The sequence below is a fragment of the Condylostylus longicornis genome, unplaced genomic scaffold (assembly GCF_029603195.1).
Source record: "Condylostylus longicornis isolate FDR11 unplaced genomic scaffold, ASM2960319v2 ptg000055l, whole genome shotgun sequence".
Classification (NCBI taxonomy): domain Eukaryota; kingdom Metazoa; phylum Arthropoda; class Insecta; order Diptera; family Dolichopodidae; genus Condylostylus; species Condylostylus longicornis.
Genome location: NW_026578024.1, coordinates 651,839 through 674,464, shown reverse-complemented (window position 1 = coordinate 674,464; position 22,626 = coordinate 651,839). Strand labels below are relative to the sequence as shown.

The 22,626-nt window shown below is 26.6% G+C and overlaps 1 protein-coding gene across 1 annotated transcript; it reads left to right on the top strand.

Annotated features, from left to right (window-relative positions):
* The first annotated feature begins 1,916 nt into the window (after positions 1-1,916).
* Positions 1,917-22,591, top strand: LOC129611918 (probable cyclin-dependent serine/threonine-protein kinase DDB_G0292550). The gene is made up of 6 exons (XM_055525341.1): positions 1,917-2,599; positions 2,684-2,778; positions 2,872-3,612; positions 3,718-4,309; positions 18,288-18,486; positions 22,517-22,591. Exons 1-6 carry the CDS (start codon positions 1,917-1,919, stop codon positions 22,589-22,591), a joined length of 2,385 nt encoding a protein of 794 aa, XP_055381316.1.
* Positions 22,592-22,626: the final 35 nt, after the last annotated feature.

The window sequence follows — 22,626 nt, the reverse complement described above, 5'->3', positions numbered from 1 at the left end:
TAATTTATAACAATTGTGAAAACTATTTGTATGATCAAAATAGTTTACAAGACGTGTATTTACTTTCTTGACACCTTCAATTGCGTTCAGCTAAATCTTCGGAATCTCTAAAAAATTTTCATAAATTTTTGAAAAATAGAGTTTAATAGGAATTTTCTGTTTCTAGAAAAGATGGAATATTGTGAAATATATTTTTGTGTATGTTATTGTAGTGTTATAATAAAAAAATATAAACTTTTTTTTATAATTTTCCTGCTAGACTGCATGAAGTAAAAGTTTTTTGCTATTATAAATTTCATTATGTCGTACGAGCTTTTGAATGGTTCTATAATTTCTGTGATAAATAATATTACGAAAATAGCAAAAAGATTCTTGGTTTTGGCCTTAGAGTCAGAAAAGTCAGCTTACATCAGTCATAAAATTTTTATCGTTTCATCCGGTGCATGCTGCTGGTTAGTCAAACGTAATTTCTTCAAAAATTAAGTCCAATTCGCCTAGAGGAAGTTACTGTTCTATAATTATTGATTTGTTTTTTTTTTTAAATATTTGGAATGATCCGGATTATATGGACTATTAATTCGGATTATATTGCGCATGACAATAATGTTATTCCTTTTAGTGTTAATTTTTTGTGATGTTGCAATATCTTATAACGTTATTTATCTGTACATTGATAGTATAGAAGCTTTCTACTCGCTTTTTCTATCTTTATATATAGAAAAAGCGAGTAGAAAGACAATCTTCCGGGTTTTATTTACATTAATTTAAAATTTGAAAGAATAAGAATATTTTGGTCTGTTTTTTTGTTGAATAAATTATTGAATCGTTATTAATCGAAAATAAAAAAAAAATACCTTACTCACAATATTTTGAAAAAAAATTTTTTTCTTAATATTAGGGTTTCTTTTTAATATATTGTCTTCCATTCAGTACAAAGGGATAAAAACTATGATTTCATGTGATCATAGCGACGTATTAAATTCTATCGAATTTCTTTAAAAGCAGTAATGTAACGGCACCGTTTCCGCCCTTAACATAAGTAATACAGTTCAAGCTTCTTATTGGTACGTATTGGTTTTTTAATTTATTATTACTCTAATGTCACTTCTAGAAGTATGCAATCTCATATGATAATGAAGAAAATTTTAAACAATAAAAATACAAGCTGTAAATATAATTCGTTAAAGTGGAATGTGGTAATTTATAAACTAAAGTTTGATTCAACAAAATTTTTGTTTTATAATTTTAGTGTTATCAATAATATGTTAAAATTGAAGATTTCTTAAAAGTAAATTACTATGATACTTAATGTACGAGTACATTTAAAATTTAATTTTAAATTTTAGTTATTGTACAAAATTCGAAGTACTTTAATATATAATAAATTCTGAAAATTACAACGAAATTAATGATTAAAAAAGTTCAAGTAATTAAAAAGGCAAACAGAATCACAACAAAAGAGAAAAATTTATGAAACATAATAAAAACCAAAGAAATTTACACAAAGCATAGAGTACGCACACGAATTTTAATAGTAAATACTTTCCTTTTCCATAATTGAAAATTAATTTGCAAAATTGTAATTGAAAATTAATTTTAAAAATTTTTAATATTTTTAAAGATATTTTTGTTCATAAAATAAGAGACTAATCAAATTTATTTAGCAAAAAAAAATCTAATAATTTTTGTGATAAAAAATTAATATTTAGAATTAATTAGAAAAATTTAAAACTCAATTTTGTGATATATTTTTTTTTTGTTATTTAAAAAAATATTATCAAAAAACTTCTAAAAGGATAATATTGATTTGCGCTAGTTGTAATAGTGATGTTCTATTTTAAACAGTCAGCTTATGAACACTTTGCATTTTTTATTATCCAATTTAAATAATAAGAAATTCATAAAGTAATTGTAAAATGCCAGTTCAAGATATAGCATCTGGAGCATTTCGTTCATTCAGAGATAAAATATCACATAACTCCTTAAATACTAATAAGAATATGTACCAAGACCCAAATATCCATCATTTCAAACTACAAACATCCTCATCAGCCACTACAATGCCGTCAATATTAGAGGGTTTTCAAAACTCTAGATTACAGCCCTATCGAAGTAGTCTTTATGGCACAAAGTCAACTAAAAGTTCAGCAATAGGTGTTCGCAACAATAAATTTACTCGTAATATTGAAAATAAACAATATTGCCATCCTAATGGTAAACAACAATCACCAAGTCATTTAAAGCTAAATTATGAGCCCCAACAAATCAAACCGCTAACACCAAAATTATGCCGAAGAATTGAGTCTACCGTAGAAAATATTAGAAACATTCCTGGTAAAAAACTAGAAACCTCACCATACCGACAACACTTGCAACAATACAGTAGTGAAACCAATTCTTGTACCAATAATAACGGAATTGTGGCAACTTCTCCTGCTGCAGTTTGTGTTAATAAACATTATGTGAAAAGTCAAGCAAATACCAATACTCAACAAACAAATTTAAATGGAATTTACAAATCAAATTCCAGGGGTTCAATTAAGGAAACAAATTTAAAGAAAATAATTGATAGAAATAGCAGTACTCGTAAAAGTTTTAGGTAAGAGAAATTACAAATTTACAAATATAGTTGCCTTCGATCACTTTAAAAAAACAAATGATTGTTAAGCTTCTTTTTTCATAGTAATAACAGAATTAGTATTGGGCCTCCGAAATCACCTGCAATTAATACAAATACTACACCACATGTAAATTTGACACAATTCCAACAAAAATATGGTTCTTTAACTTTTTCTAAAGAAAATTCTAATAGTAATACTTCAATAAAAAATGGCAATATTAGCAAAAATTCTAATTCTATTTCGAATGAAGTTACTGGTGGAAATGGAATATCACAAAAACGTGCTTATAAAAACACAAAGTTATCAAAAGAAAATCATGTTCCTAATGCAAGTGGTTTAAATGCTAAATCAATGACGACAAAACAACTATTATCAAAGCTTTCCGTAAATAATTTAAATGGTAATTCTCATTTATCAAATACTCAACAAAGTTCCCAACGTTTTTCTTTTATAAATGGATCACTTAGATCATCAGTCATTTACAAGAATAATCATAGTGATAAAGATAGTAATAAGCCCGCTAGTGGAAGTTGGAATAATAATGGTATATTAAGTAGTAGAGGTAACTCGTTACGGGGTTCTATACGAAAAAAGTATTATGATGATGACAAAATTTCTTCTTGTTCAACATCATCACTTCAAAATGGTATCAGTATTACAAAGAGTTCAGCAGCAAATTATAACAAAAATTTAGGATCTCCAACTTCACCTCATTATGAAAAACGTAGAACGTTGTTGAATTCTTCATCTTTAAATAATGGTGTTTCATCTTTGATATCATCAACAAACAAAAATTCGTCCATTAGTATTGACTGTAACAAAACACCGAAAACTTTTTCAAGTAAATTTCCAAATGGATTACCTTTTGAAGACGAATTCTATAAAAATAGGCGTTCGTTATCACAAACATCATCTAGTAATTATAGTTATTATGGTGGTTGTAGTTCATCGCGTGTAGAAGGAAATAAATGTGCCATTAACGGAACAGCCGGTAGTATTAGCAGCCGTAGCAACTGTAGCAATTCAGGTGTTCATGAAAATTCTCATAATTTTAATAGATTAAATTTAGATATTAATAATGATGACTTAGATTTAGATTTTGAAAATCATTTTGGTCATAATCTGCACCATGGTGATAGTGATGAGAATGATGATGATGACGACAATCTCATAAATGAAGATGATGAATTTACACGAAAACCATCGAACGAACCACTCTATGTGGATTTCACAATTTCATCTGATAATGGAAATAGCATTTACGATAACTCAGAATATTATTGCAATTATATAAACTGTAACAAAAGTTTGGGATTGAAAGAAGATCATTCAGCAAAGACAACAGGGTCAAATGATAAATACAACAAAAATGATAACAAAAATAATGCTGCAAAAAATAGTCGGAATAATAAAAAAGATTCATGTAATGGGAAAAGTGGAGATGTCGATTATTTTGACAATATTGAAAGTTTTACAAAAGGGTATTATAATATGGAAACTACAACGCAAGATGAGAAACATAATCATTATATCACAGTAGCATCGTGGATACCAAAATGCAATAGGGTGGGTTTGTTTAATACCTATAGCAACAAAGTTAATGCTAATAAAAAAGATACAAATAATTACAATAAAAAGGACTCTTACGAAAGTAGAAACATTTTGGTATCCACGAGGATCAACAATGAGTAAGTGAAAATAAAATATTTATGATTAAGCTTTATTTTAAATACTATCCTTGATATTTAACACGTGACATTTTCCATATTTAATTTAATAATCTCGTTCTGGATGAGCTTCAATTAGTTATAGGTCAAATGAATCTTACTAATGCCGATTAAAAGTATCGAATAGGGGAAACTAAAAATATTTGTTCTTTAATAATTAGGCTAAATCAGCTCATTTTTGGAGTTTCACGTTTAAGTAATCCTTATTTCGAAGGTTGCATTTTCATTTTTATTAATTTTGACAGAAAAAAGTTATGGTTATGTACTCGTAGTATAATTTTCCAAAAATATATGGTTATTTTTTAAAAAAAAAATATACGTATCATATATACGGACTATAAATTCAAGTTGTCGTATTACCATATTACTCGTAATTTATGCATAATTTCAGTACTGTGTTTTCAATGTTTTCTAAGATATGGCGAAATTACTCTTGAAGCTGTGTGAGTGCTACCAGAAAGAGCAAAGCAATTCCAACGACTTTTAACTTTTACGAACACGTTATCGAACACTTATTTATATATTTACTTGTGTGAAATTTCAATACGACAGCTTTTAAAGTTTTTGAGATATAGTCAATTTAAATAGGATTCCGGCATTAATAATAATAAATTATTTGTGAAAATTAGGTGAATCTAGCTCAATTGGTTTTCGAGTTATCGTTGGGATGAACGGGCGGAGGGGCGGACAGACGGACAAAGCTAAATCGACTCAGAATTCCACGCTGAACAAAAACATGCACTTGAGTCTATATCTCAGACCATAATTTTTTAGCATTACAAACGGTAAGGCAAACTTAGTATATCCTTCGAACATACGTTCGTACGGGTATAAAAATTGTACCTACATTGAACCCCAAAAATTAGTTAGTTTCTAAGAAATACGTTTTAGGCGAATTAAATTCACTATAGGGTGCAAAGTTTTAGTTTTTGCTACAAATCCTACAATCAATATTCAACTGCTTTATTATGCCAATCATTTCCAAATTTTCGTAATCACTTCCAAAGGTAATGGAACCAGAGTTGGAAACATTTGCCATTTGAAGAAGTTCGGGTCGAAGAGCTCAAAAACTAATGCAGTCCAAAAAAACAAAAAAATATTTTGCATGTACATATGTATGTATGTATGTTACCACCATTGATGAGAAAATATTTCTATACCATTATATATTACATGTTTATAAAAAAGTTTTTAATTTGATTTCAAAGGTTATTAGTTAGCGGAAGTCATCCTTAAATGAACAGTGAATATTCTAAAAAAATTTATTTTGCTAATTTTTTTTTTGCTACGATTTGCGAAGTGCGAATAATTATCGATTTGATTAAAATTAAATATTTTTTACAAATAATAATATAGTACGCAATAATACATGCAAACATATACATACATACGAGTATACTTGAAAATATTAATACACTCAATGAATAAAATAAAAACAAAAAGTAAAAATAACTGTAAAGTTTGAAACTCTGAAACAATAACAAAAAAAATCAAAGAAATTAAAAACAATGACAAAAAATGAGTAAGTGGCGTGAGAGCATTGAACCGCCGTTTGCTTTGGTAGTTTTTGATGAGCAAATATGATTCACTCATTTTTGATGTTAATTTAACTTTTTTTGACTTGCAAACACAACTACGATTAGCTGTTTTATGTAGTGGTTTAGTATATAGGAATTATTGTTTATACGATTATTATCGTTTTTCTTGTCACTAAAATAATGAATGTGTTACAGTAAGAAATTCTGTTTTAATGTAGTTTAGTAGATACTTTGGCAGAGCTTTTGGCTTCATATTTGCACATAAGTATGTATGTATGTATATACATTAAAGTTTTGTGACCTCATTCGTAACAAATTGACAAGTTGGGTTGCTTCATACTGAAATGGTTTCAATTTATAGTTCAGTAAGTTTCATTTCGATAATAAAAATTTACTAGATTTTGTAGCAAGAATCGATCTACATATGTACATATGTAATCTATCTATGTAATCTATCTATATATGTACATACATATGTACATACAGCTAATCTCAAAAGGATTGACTCACCTCTAATTATTCTAAAAAAGTGTAGTTTTTGAATCCTGTATAAAAATTTGGAATATGAAATTTGTTTTTTTGTTATTTTTGTTCATGTTTTTTTTTTTTTAATTATAAAAAAATTTGAAGAATAATATGCAAATTGTTTTAATTTGGCATATTTAAATTTTTTCTTAATATACAGGAGTTTTTTCAAAAATTTTTTGAAAAAAAGTGCTTATTAGTTTAACTCCGTCCGTCCGTTCATTCGCTCGTCCGTCCGTCCGTCCGACCGACCGTCCGTCTGTCCGTGTGTCTGTTTACAAAACTCCTACACCCTTGAAGATAGAGAGCTGAAATTTTATATATGCATAGATCTTTACTAGAAACTTATTTCCTTAGAACAAAATTTTTACCTATCTCACCCCCTCTAAAAGTTATACCCCTCAAAACCCTAAAAATGACCATTTTTAACTATTTGTTGCAATGAAACCATAAACATTTTTCAAATTTTGCAAACGCAGAAAGGCAATGGCTTGCTTCTCCTATCGTGGCCTACTATAGTTAAGCTAAAAAAAAAACAAAATGGCCGCTCAAATTTACCGTTATCTAAAATCCGTTTTTTTGATGTCGTTAAAATTTTTGATGTCGTGTTTTTTTTCTAGACTCAAGGTTGTAGAATCTTTTAGATACTAATAAATAGTTTATTTTGTTAGAAGAACATTTTTTTCCATCTCCACCCCCTCTCAACTTATCCACTCTTGAAATTTGTAAAATTTGAATTTTTGACGCTTCATATTTCCGAAACCGCAAGCTTTTTCAAATTCATATAAACGCAAAAAGCTAACGGTAAATTCCGTGACATTAAAAAATACAATTATTTTTTTTTACTCACGCAATTAACTCTTAAAATTGAGCATTATGTTAAGCCCTCTTTAAATTAATTTTTGTTTTATTTCAAAGACTGCACAAATCGTTCATCCTAAATACATATATCCAATTCTAGAAATAGTTTCGTATATGAATAAAAATAATTTTAATAGTGTGGTAGGTATACATAGACTGTATTTAAAACCAGTATTTTCATGAATTGTTGAAGGGAAAAGTGCTACAATACAAACCATTGGTTTGACCCAACTCTTTATTTAAAATAATTAGAGTTGAGACAATACTTTTGTAACTAACTATGTATTTTCAAACTAGTATTTATAGTATTAATGACAATAATTCGGTAATATGAAAAATGCTGAGTTGCTGAAGTGTTTGATGAAATATTATGCTAAAATATTATGAAGTTGATCTAATTAAATTTATTTATGTAATTAAGCAGAAAAAATATAGTTTACCATGTCTACTTTGTGATATTCGGACGAATGTTTTTCAAAAGCTCCCTGACATTTAACACAAAAAGCTAACTACTAGCATTTTTTAGAATGATCCTACTACTAGAGTTTGATTCAAATTATTTTTTCGTCTATATAGCAACTATGTATTGCAGTAGCTTATCAAATTCTGTTGGAATAATAGCCATACTTCCACTCTCATACAAAATTTGAATTTTAAGTGCTTTATAACTTCCCAGACATGACCAAATGATTTATTTCGAACATTCGTTCATATGGGTATAAAAATAAAATAAACATACACGATAACAATTTGATCATGTACTAGTAGGACGAACGAAGATGAACAATGAAAAGCAATGTGACTTAGTTTAAATGATTTTATTTGGCAAATTTTCAAGCAGCGTCTTAAATCGTCTATTTAATCGACTTGTGTGAATCAACGGTGCTTGTAAGGCAGTTTGCCATTTTTTATACAGAAGTTAAAACGGAGAATTCGAATGTTATTCAAAAATTTTAATTTGTTTAATAGTCGTATTGAGCGACACTAGTTGATGACGTGTTTGCAAATTATTATTTTGTTTTATATTTTTAATTTCGGTTATTTCATATCACAATTTCTTTGTATGTGTACTATTAATATTATCATTTTTGAAACAGTACACTGTTCTTATGGTATTTTAAATTCGTCGTTCCGTTTACAATACAGAGAAATAATGGCGCAATACGAACATATATAGACATGTATTTACACTTTCAGATTTTGAGTCAATTTTTTTAAAAATAGTAAATGTCAAATTCATATGTCTATGCATCAAATGAAGGTGCTATTGATATTATGATTGAAGGTTTCCCATATAATTCCAAACGCCACAATGATTGTTATTTATCAACACAAAATTGTCAAGAAGATTTGGTAATTTTCTTATACAAAATTAACAGAGTGGACATAGTAAACCCTACCCCTTTTTCATTTTTCTTTTGCAATTGCTTTTTGCTTTGCTTTATTCTCCACTTCGTAACGAATGTCCTTGTGTTATGGTTTTTCCTAGTTTTTTTTTTGCATTAGTGTTTCAAAACCACTGCACTAGTGTTTCAACACTGATAGTGTAAATTTATCATAATCTGTAAGTGACACTTTTTACTCTTCACCATCTCTCGGGCTAATTTTGCTTTTTAGCACTTTTCCAAAAAATTTTTGAAAAAAAGTGCTTATTAGTTTCACTCTGTCTGTCCGTCCGTCCGTCCGTCCATCCATCTGTCCGTGTGTCTGTTTACAAAACTTCTACACCCTTGAAATTACAAAACTTCTAAAGCTGAAACTTTGTACGTACATAGATCTTTACTAGAAACTTATTTCCGTAGAACAAAATTTTTACCTATCTCCCCCCCTCTAGAAATTATACGCCCACAAAACCCTAAAAATGGCCTTTTTTAACTATTTGTTGCAATGAAACCATAGACATTTTTAAAATTTTGTAAACGCAGAAAGGCAGCGGCTTGATTTCCCTAGCGCGGTATACTACAGTTAAAGTTAAGAAAAACAAAATGGCCGTTCAAATTTACTGTTATCTAAAGTCTTTTTTTTTCCAAATTTTTGATTTGGTTTTTCTTCTAGACTTCAGCCTGTAGAAGCCTAAAATTTAAGGGGCTTTTAGACATTAACAAATAGTTCATTTCGTTAGAAAAAAATTTTTTTCCATCTCCACTCCCTCTCAAGTTATTGCCTCTTGAAATTTGTAAAATTTTAATTTTTGACACCTTATATTTCCGAAACCGCAAGCTTTTTCAAATTAAACACAAAAAACTAACGGTAAATTCCATGACATTAAAAAATATAATTATTTTTCTTAACTCACACAATTAACCCTTAAAATCGAGCATTATGTTAACCCCACTTTATATTAATTTTTGCTTTATTTCAAAGACTGCATAAATCGTTCATCCTAATATATGCAATCCTAGAAATAGTTGTGTATATGAATGAAAATAATTTTAATAGTGTGATAGGTATACATAGACTGTATTTAAAAGCAGAATTTTCACTTGTTGAAGGGAAAAGTGCTACAATACAAACCATTGGTTTGACTCAACTTTATTTTTACTGAAATTGTTTTCACAAAATATAAAGGGAGGATTCTGCACAACTTCATACGGCTTCAATCTTAGCAAAAATTAAAATTAAAAGAAAAGATAAAAAAAACAAGGCATATAAAATACAAGAAGGCAGGTACTAAAAAAACAAAAAAGAACGAAAAGTACGAAGAGTAGAAAAAATGTATGTAAATTTTTTATTTATAAATTATACGTTATTCTTACATTAGTGTAAGACAATGGATTAGTGTTGAAGAGTTTTTCCCAAGAAGAGCAAAATATCTCAATATTTTTAATGCTATTTTTTTAAAGAGTTTTTGTAGGTTTCGTACATTGTTTTTCTTTTTTACCACTACATTCAATAAAGAAGGTATTCACACTCGGAATAAATTTTTGAATATAAAAGAAATGTCCAACAAATCAAAAAAAACTTCAAAATTAAATGGAGTTTAAATGGAAGGGGTGTCGGAAATTATTTGTGTGAAAGAAATTGATCAATATTTTTGGCTCTTCTGATTCTTCATATTTACTAAAAATTTACTAAAAATTAACAAAAAAAAAAAATAAAAACCTATTTCAATCGGACTTTTGCGGGTTATTTTTACTGCGAATTAAATTATGACTACTCTACTACGAATATTCGAGTACTCGAATATTCGTAGTAGCATTTTAGTAACTCGGAATTGAGTATATGAAATTCGTAATTTTCCATTATTTCCACTAGCAGTATTTTCAAAAAAAAACGAAAAATTTAATCCGTTCTATTATGTACTCGCAGATTTATGTTTGTGCATACATATGTAACGTGTATGTGTCTATATGTTTGTGCATGTTTGTATATGTATATTTATCTAGTTGAATTCACTTTGTTTTCACAAAAGTTGAAAAGCTTGTGCGTTTTGACCTAGACGATAATTAGTATTTTTTTTAAAGAGAACATACATATGTATGTACCATATACATAAATATATATAAACCAATGATCACAAAATTAACCATCAACAAACCAAAAAAGTAAAGCTTTTTTAAATACGTTTGCTTTGATTTCAAAAATTTACCAAAAAAAGTCTTAACACAAAATTGAGATTCGTGAAATAAGAATTGAAAACATTACAAAGCGAAGCAGGGAAGATACATACATACATATATGTATGTCATGACTTGTAGTTTTTATTATGTTCTATGAAGGTCTGACATTTTGCCTACATACGTTCATATCATACATACATACATATGTATGTACATCCATATGTGCATATGTACATATATTTTGTGTCCAAATTTGTAAATTTTAAATTTTTTATATTATTTGCCTAAGTTTTTTTCGTAAAATTCCTCAATAAACGTACATATGTATGTATGTATGTACATACATACTTATAGACATACATATGCACATACATACATACGTAATGTACGAGTTGATTCAAATTAAAGTAAAAATGTACAAATGAGCAAACCGAATATTTGAAAACAAGAAAAGAAGTTTAACAATAAGAAGAGTTAGTGGGTGTCACTTGCTAAATTTGCAATGCTGCACTGTTAAAATAATTGGTAATCATGTGGTAGCGGTGTTTTTTACTAGTATTTGCTTTGTGTACACATATTTTTTGTTTATTTTTGTTCTTTTGTTATTCTCTAGGTTACCGAATTTTTAATCTTAAATAGATACATACTTATATGTGAAATTGTGAGAAGTTGACATATGTTTATACATACATATATACTTACACACATGCATATTTTATTTTTTATGTAGAACAAAAAAACTTTTGTAATTATTTTTAAAACAAATAATAAAAGAAATTTTTTTTCATTCTTTCAGCCTACAAAGATTGCAAAGTTTTTTATTGATGTTGATATTGATTATTTTAGTGTCCAGCATATATGCATACATTCATAATTAGTCGCATTCAATATTTTTATCTAATATTGTGAGAGCTTACAAGATCTCTTTATACTAAAGACTACCGGGGACCGTTCAATGTTACAAAATGTGACAAATTTAACAGAAATTTGTAATTTTGAGAGAAAAAAGGCTGGAAAGGTCTACGACTGGTTTTGTGGCGCCATAAAATTGTGCATAGGTTAATTGCCATTCGTTGCAACTTTGACAGAGTTTATTTGAACATGATTGCATGTATCTTAAATTTAAGCAAGATGTATTACATTGGTATGGCGAGTTTAGCTGTAGTTAACAAAGAACAACTCAAATATTTAAAGATTTATAAAAAAAATGCAAAAATTAAAGTTAAGCAACCCATGACTTTCGATAATGCACTTTTTTTTTAACACAAATAAAAATTGTTATCATTTCTATAAACGGTATTGTCAATGTATTTTCTACGCAAAAAAAAATATCGAAAATTACCGTAAATATTGAAATCTGATTGGAAATTCTTTCCAGTATGCTCATGATTTAGTTCTTATTAATTGAAAGAACAATTTAATAAATATGGAGTAAATATTAAAACGAGATTTATTGAATTTGGGGTTGGATATGTGTGCTCAAATTCGTTGTATAAGAAGCAATTATTAAGAGCAGTAAAAAATTTAAAAAATTTACAATTTTTTAATTTTCTTGTGCTCGCTTATGAATTGCGTATTTGAGCCAACACGTCTGAAAGTATGTAAATAAATCAGAAAAAAAATTTTTGAATAATAGTAATAATATATCCTGTATATGTATGTATATGATACAAGAGTGGAAATTTGCGCTTAGTTGTCCATCATTCTGACTAATGAATTTTCAATCTTTGTAGAGATTTTAAGTCGCTTTTTTTGTTTATTTAACAATTTATATAGATTACATATTGGTTTACTAATTATCTCACTGCATTTAAAAGTTATGGTCCTTCGAGGTTTAAAAAAAACATCACTTTTTATAATTTAATAGCTGAAACCACAAACATATTTTAAATTTCAATGATAAAATGTCAAACATTACAATGATAAAATGTTCAAATTAATCGTCCAATTAAATTAAAATAATCTTAAAAGAAATTTTTGTTCAAATTTTTAACAGACAGGTTGTATAAGTCTAAGTTTTTCGTGTTTGTAGAAACTAATAAATGTTTTATTTCGAAACAAAATATTTTTCACTTCCCTCTTCCATAAGGCAAACTTCAATTGCCACTTATTTTTTTTTTTTGAAACTTCAAACTTTTCTAAATTTTCGTAAAACTAACACGAAACTAACCGTTAAGTTGACCTTTATGTTAACATTCCTTTTTGAAATTATTAAATATATGCCGAAACATTTTATTAAAATATTGAAGGCCTGTAGAGTATATACAAAAGGGGATCACTTGATACACTTTTCCATTAACTGCGTATTTTATAGATTAAAATACATGTATATAAGATTGTTTCAAAAAAGTTAATAAAAAATATAAATTTTGCTTAAATTTGAACACTTGATTTTTCATACAAACAAATGCGTAAGTACAGAAGGAACAAATGTGAATATGTTACACGTAATTTCGAATTTAAATGAATGAATTGTAGAATATAAGTATTTTTAGATGTTTAAACGACTTTTTATAAAACAGGTTTATATAAATAGATTTTATGACATTAATTTTAATTTATTTAGTTTAAAATAATGAAAAAAAAAAAGACGAACTAATAATTTTTTTCTGTTTTATTAAGTTATTTTCATTGTAGTTCGAATTTTTTTTATTTGATTTTGCGTTGTGGGTTGAATGTATTCAGGAAAAAAAATAAAAAGTAGTTTAAAATATTATTAAATAACTTAATAGGTGTAATTTGTAATTAATAAATAAATTCTAAAAATAAGTATATTTTCGCTATTATGTTGGTTAAAAAATTTTGTTGAAATATAATCAAAATCGTGGAACGTTTGATTTAATCAAAATATTAAGGCCGAACGAATGATACAAATAATTGAAAATTCAACTTACGTTATTATAAACTTCGAAATCTTTGATAATTTTATTTTTTTTTAAATAATCTTTAATTGAATATTAATATTTACATTATTACAACCTGTGCAACGCCGTGAAGAAAACGTTTGCAACCCAACAAAGTATACAATTTTATTCAAAATCGGAACCTGTCCGTCCATCCGATATTTAAGAGCCCATTTGAGACTTGTGCATCAACTTTTTTTATGATTTTGTATTGATGCAAAGTTTTTTAAATGTAAGCCGAGAAGTAAATAATTTATAATTTTAAATCAATAGCTAATAAAGTTAATTATTTTTTCATAAAATTTATTTCTAAAAACAAATTGATTAAAAAAAGTGAATATTGGACCGTATTTCATGTATTAAAATTTCCAAAGCTTAATCGAAATTAAAAATTTTTTGTTTTAATTGTAGCCGTACTAACGTATGTTGGAAGGTCTAATAAATTTGCCTTTCCTTTTGTAACGTTAAAAAAACGGTCTGAGATATAGACTCAAGTGTATGTTTTTGATCAGCGTCGAATTCTGATTCGATTTAGTTTTGTCTGCCCGTCCGTCCTGACGATAACTCAAAAACTAACTGAGCTAAGTTCACCTAATTTTTACAAATGATTTACTATAGTAAATGCCAGAACCCTATTTAAATTGGATATGATCGGGGTACTGGTTCTTAGAAGTGAATAAGAGTTGGTATCTAATTTTTACTTATATTGTTCTTCAAGGATGTTTTTTTAAACTACTATAAAAATTAATTTTTTTTCTTGCACTAGAAAGCGCTTAAAATTGTAACTAATACTGCATTCATAACATTTTTTTTGTCAAAAATGTAGATATCATATTCTGATAGAAAACCCTAGGCTTGTACACATATAATTTATATTGTCTCCTGCATAATATACATATGTACACAAGCAAGTTTTCCATTAAAATTACACATCGCCCAAGAAATATTCAACCTCACATAATATGCATAAAAGAGATATTTTAATTTGCCTTATATAAACAAGATTCTTATTTTTCAACAACAATTTAAACGTACACAATATACTCGTATTACTTTAATTTATTCATATAAGCAACATTTTTATTTTTCGTATACAACAATCTCTAAATGGGTTTACCTACTAATAACAAGACCTCGATCCAAATGCAGGCCTAGACGTTAAAGAAACGAAAGAAATTTATAAAAGCATTTGTATTGAACTCCTGTCTTTGATTACTTCGTTTCTCCATCTACGAATAGTTTGCACATTTGCTGAATCAACAAATTCGTATTTCTCACAGGTTTCTTGTATTCTTAAAATCAAAACAAAATTGATTTCGAATCGATTTACCATTTGGTTGAGAAAAGCTTTGCAAAATCGATTTGAAATAACGTACATTTCGGATGTTTGTGATTATTCCCAAGCTAAATAAAGCAATGTCTGAAAGAAGGATATCCATACCTTCAGAATCTTAAAAACCGTTTGTTCGAGACCGAGGAAGAAAAGCTGAACTCATAGGATAACACTGATACCGCACGCAGTTTGGATCAATTTTTAAAATAAATTATTTAATTTTTCTAACTTAAAAAACTGAACATTTTTTTCAATTTAACTTTTTAGACACTAAATTTTCAAAATCTATTTTTATCATTATCAAAACATCAAGGTTTGACTTTGTATCTATTCATTCCAATAAGTATTTTTAATTTTATACCTAATTTTATTTAATTCTTTTTTTTTGTAATTCAAATGTTTTGCTCACTATCTATTTATATTTTACTTAAAGAATTAATCTATTTTATAATTTTTACCGATTTTTTTGTGTTGCTAACGATACTCTTTCCCAACGGTACTTGGCTTACCGTTAATTTTATTTAAAAATTTAGTTAACAGATATATATATGTATGTATGTACATTATGGCATATGTATCATTTCATTGGTCAATTCTGCATATATTAAATGATTTCTTAGAAAATTTCATATTCTCAAAGTTTTTACAAAAACTAGAATAGCGGGAAAAAGTTTAAACCACTTCTCCCCTTAAATTCTTATGAAATTTATCTTCATAGTTTCTGACTAGTTTACAGTGGAAAGTAAGACAGTAAGTTGTATGAATATGTAGTATGTTGTATGTGTATGTTATTGCCGTTTTCGCTGTCGCTGCCAATGTAACTGAATTGCAACAACGACATTTCTGCAACGTCTTGTACGATTCTCGCTGTCGCAGCAATGATAACAGCGAATAAGTTTCAATCCCAACTATCGACATTATTATTGCTTTGGAAATAAAACAGTTTTGAAAGTGCATACTGATTTGGGACACTGTCAAAATATATCATTATATACATTGTATTTGTTTCACAAAAATTTATTTATGTACAAACAAAAGTATATCTAAAAGTAAATCGACTCGTTCACAGCCGTTAGTTCTCGTTTGCTTGCCACTTCTACCCTTCTCAAAATATTCCATCTTCATTAAGAAATAGATAGTATGTAATAAGAGTCGTGTAGGCAAGAAAGAAACAAAATGATGTAAACAATCGATTGTATCAAAAATGTCGAAATTAAATGAAGTTAAGGTAAAAATTGTATTGTTTTTATTTTAATAAAAACAAAATTAATTTTTCATAATATGATTGACTACATTTTTTTTGAAAATGGCTCCCGTTTTTGAATATTTCTGCTCTTTGCTGGTGTAATGTAAACGCAGAGTCGAATTACATATAAAATAATTATACAGTCTTATATACAGTCTTATATTTTTTTCTTGTGTTGTCGAACAGCAATTTTTCTTTGTGTAGAATAAATAGCTAACGGAGATTATTTTAAAATCAAAAGGCGGCGTTTGGGTGCACTGCTAATGTATTAAAGTTTTTACTTGTGTTGGTTTTAAAACACATCACATTTTTATAATTCTAAATTGCATATGTACATACATATTTTATCCCTTACTTCATAATTTCATCTGTAATATGCAAAAATATTTCACAGTTCAATTTAAGTTCTTATTTAGGACCACTTGTTTTTCTCGGCTATAAATTTAAATACTTAAAATGAATATTTGAATAAAATCATCACGTCTTAACGGGCTTTGTAATATATAGATAGAAGTACTTTTCTCGGTTCTTTTATATTTTCAGAAGCCGCCACAGCTTTCAGTACTTCGTTTCCCTATCTACATAATTATCAAAAGGTAACCGAAAAAAAACTTGATAATATAATAAATTAATAATTGATAATATAATAAAGTAATACCAAAATTATTTTGAATATTGCGATAGCATCTAAATATTTTGTTATTTTCAAAATAGATTTGTTAAAGTACTTTTTTATTGTTTTTTAGTTTTACAAAACTAAGCAATGAGTTGGCGTTATTCGTTCTATTATTTTGGGAAATGTTGGTTAATCATGTTACTAGATAATTATTCTGAAAGTGATTTAGAAGTTTTCGATTCTACGAATTTCATAGTGTATGTTCCCTTTTAAAAATAACATTATTATTTAAGTATCGAAAATAAATTAAGATTAAGGAATATTTATATTAAATAATTATAGACATATTGTTTAATTCTGCTACATTAATTGTGATTCCATCATTTGAAAAGTGTAATATTATCCTTTGTGTGGCGAAAATAATTAAAATATTTAACAAAAAAATTTTTTTCTTATTTCATACACACATTAAGTGTGCACATATGTACATATGTATCTATTTCCGTTTGTTTTGTATAATAAAATACATGAGTGTGTAGAATAATTATGTGTAATAAGTTATAGTCAGTTGTTTTATGTTATGTGGCTTTTGAGAAAAAAAAGTTTGAATTTAATTCATGCTCTAACCTCCTTGATTCAAAGATTGTATTGAAATTTTAATTATATTGAAAAATGTGGTGGGCATATCTTGATTTTTTAAAAATTTTGCTACCTACATTAGTGACAATATTTTATATTTTCAGCAATATTTCTCAACTACATATATTTGTCAATTGTAATATACTGAAAGATTTTATACATGAATACGTGTTATATCAGGTATGGTATATATGATCTCATCTATTTAATAACTGACTTTTTCAAATAAAGGATTTTTGAAGCAAAAAATTATGCAATCTATGCTATAAACTCAATTCTTTTAAAATGAGAATAAGTTCAAAATAGCCTACATATGACGGAAAAAAGCTACGAATTGAATAAAGAGCTCTGTACATTCTAAACTGTACAACAAATTGATGTATCATGCCCTTAAATAAGTAGCAGAACTTTTAGATTTTGTGAAATGTTTTAAAAGGTCTGAAAGCACTAAATGATAAAAAAAAAGCAAATTTCTGGATTTCACCCTAGTATACATATATCGTTTCGGTCTCTTGATAAAATTACATATGGACCAATTTTCACTTACCTTAACAAACATTTCAATTCGCAAAAAACAATTCGAATGTATGTATGTATGTATTTAGTTTTTAGATTGCCTTCAATATTTTCTTGCAAAATAGTTTAGGAATCCTACATTTTTGAATGAAATTTGTTAATTATTAAAATTATTCTGATTTTTTTTATTTTTCACTTTTAGCTACGAACCAACAACAAGAAGGAAACGTGAAAGAACAAAGCGTTCACCACATTACAATAAATCACCCACTTCAAGTAGGCGGGGTCATAAACATCGTTATCGTCATGATGAATCGCACGAGGACAGCAGTTCAAGAAGGAGGCATCGTCATCGATCAAAAGAACGAGGTGTTGATAATAGGATAGCGTCACCAGCCAAGGTAAAAAATTTTCATTTTATATCCTATAAAAATATAAAATAAAGCCTCCCATAAAACCAAAATTTTATGTTTGCTTCGAGTTGATTCGATAAGTTTAAATCGACGATATTAGGTTGCATATGAAATTTTTTGTCTATTTATATATACATATGTTAGAATATGTTATATATAGATAGTAAATCAACTTAGTTCATTTTTAAATACATTTACCAAAAAATTTTAAATATACCTATGTATATTTTATTAAATCATTTTAACATAGATAATTACAAATGTATTAAAAGTCGATTGCATATTCCCAAAATCGATTATATTTTTGTACATTTGATCAAAATCTTATTTCAACAATTAGAAAAGAAACTACATTAGCTACTTTATTTTAAAAATAAAACATTAGAACGGTACTCAAAAAATTGATATAAACTAGTTGAATTTCAAAGGATGGCATTGATATGTGTAACTATTAAATTAAAAAAAATGGAATGAAAGATAAAACTTAGCGGAAAAATGTTTTCGACATTGGTATGGCAGGCAGTTTGCAATCACCATTTTAAGTGCATTATGATATTATTATTAAGTGCATCACAATATCTTGATATTAATATTTAATATTAAAATAATGTTTTGTAGTACATTAGAATACTACTGTTTTATACAAATGTAAGTATACATAAATAAACTAACAAAAGACCAATTTATTTTACAATTTTTATGCTAAATTTGTTTTGTTATTATGTTTATAATTTAAAAATGTTCATTCTCACTAACTTCTCATTTACACAATTAATTTTTAGTAAAAACTGTTCAAAGAACAAGTTTCATAAAAAAAAATAATAAGTAAGTTAAAATTTTGAGGGTTTGAAACATTATAGCGTATTTTTTATTTATAACATGATTTATATTTTCATATATGTATTATAATGTGTAAATTTATATATGTATATTTTTAAATGCATAAAGACCAATGATATATGTATATACACGACTGTTTATAATATGTTAATTTGTTTATACATACCTATGTATAAAAATTTTTTTGATTTCAAAAATAAAACTACCCTGAATTATTTAATCAGTTAATCACCTTAAATAAAATAAAATTATATTAGTAACGAAAAAAATGTTTTGTTGCAACAACGCTAAGTTTCAGAAAAATAAATTGTTAATATTTTTTTGTAGAAGTTAATACTAAAAAGATTTACGAAAATATTGGAATTTTGTTTAAGTTCTAGTTGTGATTTTATATTACAAATGAAATAATAAAAATAAAAGGCAAAACGCTTTAATTAAATTGAAAAAATTCTCAATAAAAATTATGGAAAATATCAGATTAATACTTTTTAAAAGTTATTCTGAAGAACAAGTAAGCTTTTAGTAATTAATAGGCAATACCTTTTTTGATATCATTTTCCACCAGATCTCCTTTTGTATTTACAACCTGTTCCCTTTAGCATTAACAACATTTTTTTTTTTTAATAAATTTATCGAAAAATTTGCAATGTTTCTATTGCAGCAAGAGTTAAAACACTGATACGAACTATGCTAACAAAGGGCTCTTTTAAGCACTAAAAAGCAAACCCATGGTCTTTGTTTGTGTGGTTTGTGTTCATATTTTGAAAAATTGCAACCAATGAATTCGTACAGGCAATTTTTCAAAATGACATTTATTTGTTCGTTTGGTGAAGTTCGTGTTATGAACTATGTCCAAATTTTCATAATAAATATTGTATTATAATGAATTGTATATTAATTTAAATTAATTAAAATTTTATAAAATTAATTTATATTAATTAAAATTTAATTAAAAACTAAAAACTATATTCATATTGATAATAGGCAGTGTTTTCCTTAAAAATAGTAACGATATTACATTCTTATTCATATACTTTTTATATACTATTTATTTTATATTATTTTTGTATACTATATTTATATACTATTATATAGAATATTTTTATATACTATTGTATGTTAAAAATTTTGTCTTAAATTACGTAAACGAAAAAGTTATCTGTCTTTTAATTTTAAAATATATTTTAAATTAAACATTACGTCTTTTTATATATTTACCTTTATTTGTACATAATATTTTTAATAAATTCAATTTTCAATTACTTTACAGTTACGCTTAAAAGTTTGTTGTTTTCGAAATTGAATTCAAATTGTTTGTCACACAGTTAACATTTATCATTACTATGTTTGATTTATGTAATCAAAAGCTTCATTTTGTAAAATTTTGCAAATTATGTTAAGTTATATACTTAAGGGTAGAAAAGGTTTTTTTTATTAATCTCATCAACTTGATTGAAATACAAAAAAAATTGAAATACACCACATAAACTTAAAATTGATTCTTATACATTCAGAATACATTGTTTCTTTTAGTTAAACACTTTATGACATCATAGTTTTTTAAAGGAACTAACAGATTAAATCTCTCCAATATGAATTTCCAGGGGAAGACTAGTATTTACAAATCTTTTACAAAATATTGAAATATGTTCAGCACATACTTCTTTACATACATACATATATACATACATACATAAAACAAAAACGGAATAGAAAAAGCTTTATCGGAAGTTTTCAGCTAGAAAGTCTTGTCGGAGACTTGAAATATTACTTTATCGGTACTATTTATTTCAAAAAAATAAAAATTTCTAAAAAATAACTTCCTACATGTTTTACACATTATGTGCATACGTACATACATATGTACATATGCATTTATATAAAATTGAATGCATATTCTATTTTTCTTAAGTCCAAAAAGATTATTTTGTAGCATAGCAGTAGTAGGGCATGAAAACAAAGTTATACAAGCAGAAATAAAAAACCAAATTAACGAGAAAGAAAACATTTGAAAATTTTTACAGCGAGAGTAGAAAAGAACGAAATTACAAAAAAATGACAGAAAATAAAAATTCCTATACAAAATTAAAAAAAAATTAAGCTGTAAAAATAATCAAAGAGAGTTTTATTTTTGATTGTAAAAATTAAACTACATACAACCATTACACTAGTAGCGACGTGTCTGAAAAAACACACATACATTAAAAGATAAGGAAAAGTATGTGCAGTCACGAATATTTAAGAAAGATCTTCATTATTTGTCGGGTGTTCGGTGTCGCGCTAATATACGAAAAGGAAACTTTGTACGTTTATACAGTATAATTTTTTTTTTATTTCTTTTATTCCTCTAAAGCAAAAAAATTTATTTTAGTTTTATGTTTTTGACAATTCTGCTTTTTTCTTGTTATTCCATATTATTTATACATTATTAAAATTAGATATACGTACTTATGTATTCTTCGCAGTAGTAGCAATGTTCTTTTTCGCCTTAATGTCACATTATGGCCGCGAACGGCGAACTTTACGAGATCTTTTCTAATTGTTCGTTTATTTTTTTTTGTTTTTTAAAAATATAAATTGCGAATTTGATTTAATTTTTGTACCGTCGCCGTACAGCCGTGGATATAAAGATGATTCTATTTTCTATTTTCCTTTCTCAAATACACATAGGTACATAGTGAATTTATTTAAAAAATATTTTAATTTATTAAAAGTAAATTGCATAAAAAAGTTAAAATATAAAGATAATAATTATTTTACACTTAATCTACATATTTTTCTACCCACATATATATATATATACATATTTGTGTTTGTACATACTTATATAATACATAAGAAAACAAGTGGCTTTAAAAGTATAATTTGAAAATGACCAACATACATATATTTTTGTAATTTTTTTGTCAAAATACTTAATTGTACATCACAATTTATTTAGTACTGATAATTTCGAAAAGTAGTAATGTAGGTACATATGTAATATTTTGGAGTTTTTAAAAAAAAGTGAATGTGGTAAAATCCATTTTATAGTGAGGTAAATGTGGTATTAAAAAATTACGGGATTAACTTTACAAAAAACTTTTTCCAGCTTCTTTTATAACATTAACACAAAACTGTCCAAATTTTAAAAAAGTGTTTGTTGAAATTTTTAAAAAAATTCTAAATAAAATATTAGATGTGGATGTTGGTTGTCCTTTATAGTTTTAAAAGGCATATTGCAATGAATGGGTTAAACGAAACATATTGTTGATTATAACAGTGATGAAAATTTTATACGCTATAACT

What these genes read in the sequence shown, in the direction of transcription:
- LOC129611918 (XM_055525341.1), top strand. Translation starts at nt 1,917, where the DNA reads ATGCCAGTTCAAGATATAGCATCTGGAGCATTTCGTTCATTCAGAGAT. An exon ending in AGTACTCGTAAAAGTTTTAG is followed by an intron (nt 2,600 to 2,683) that starts GTAAGAGAAATT and finishes CTTTTTTCATAG; the next exon opens with TAATAACAGAATTAGTATTG. An exon ending in TCCACGAGGATCAACAATGA is followed by an intron (nt 4,310 to 18,287) that starts GTAAGTGAAAAT and finishes TTTCACTTTTAG; the next exon opens with CTACGAACCAACAACAAGAA.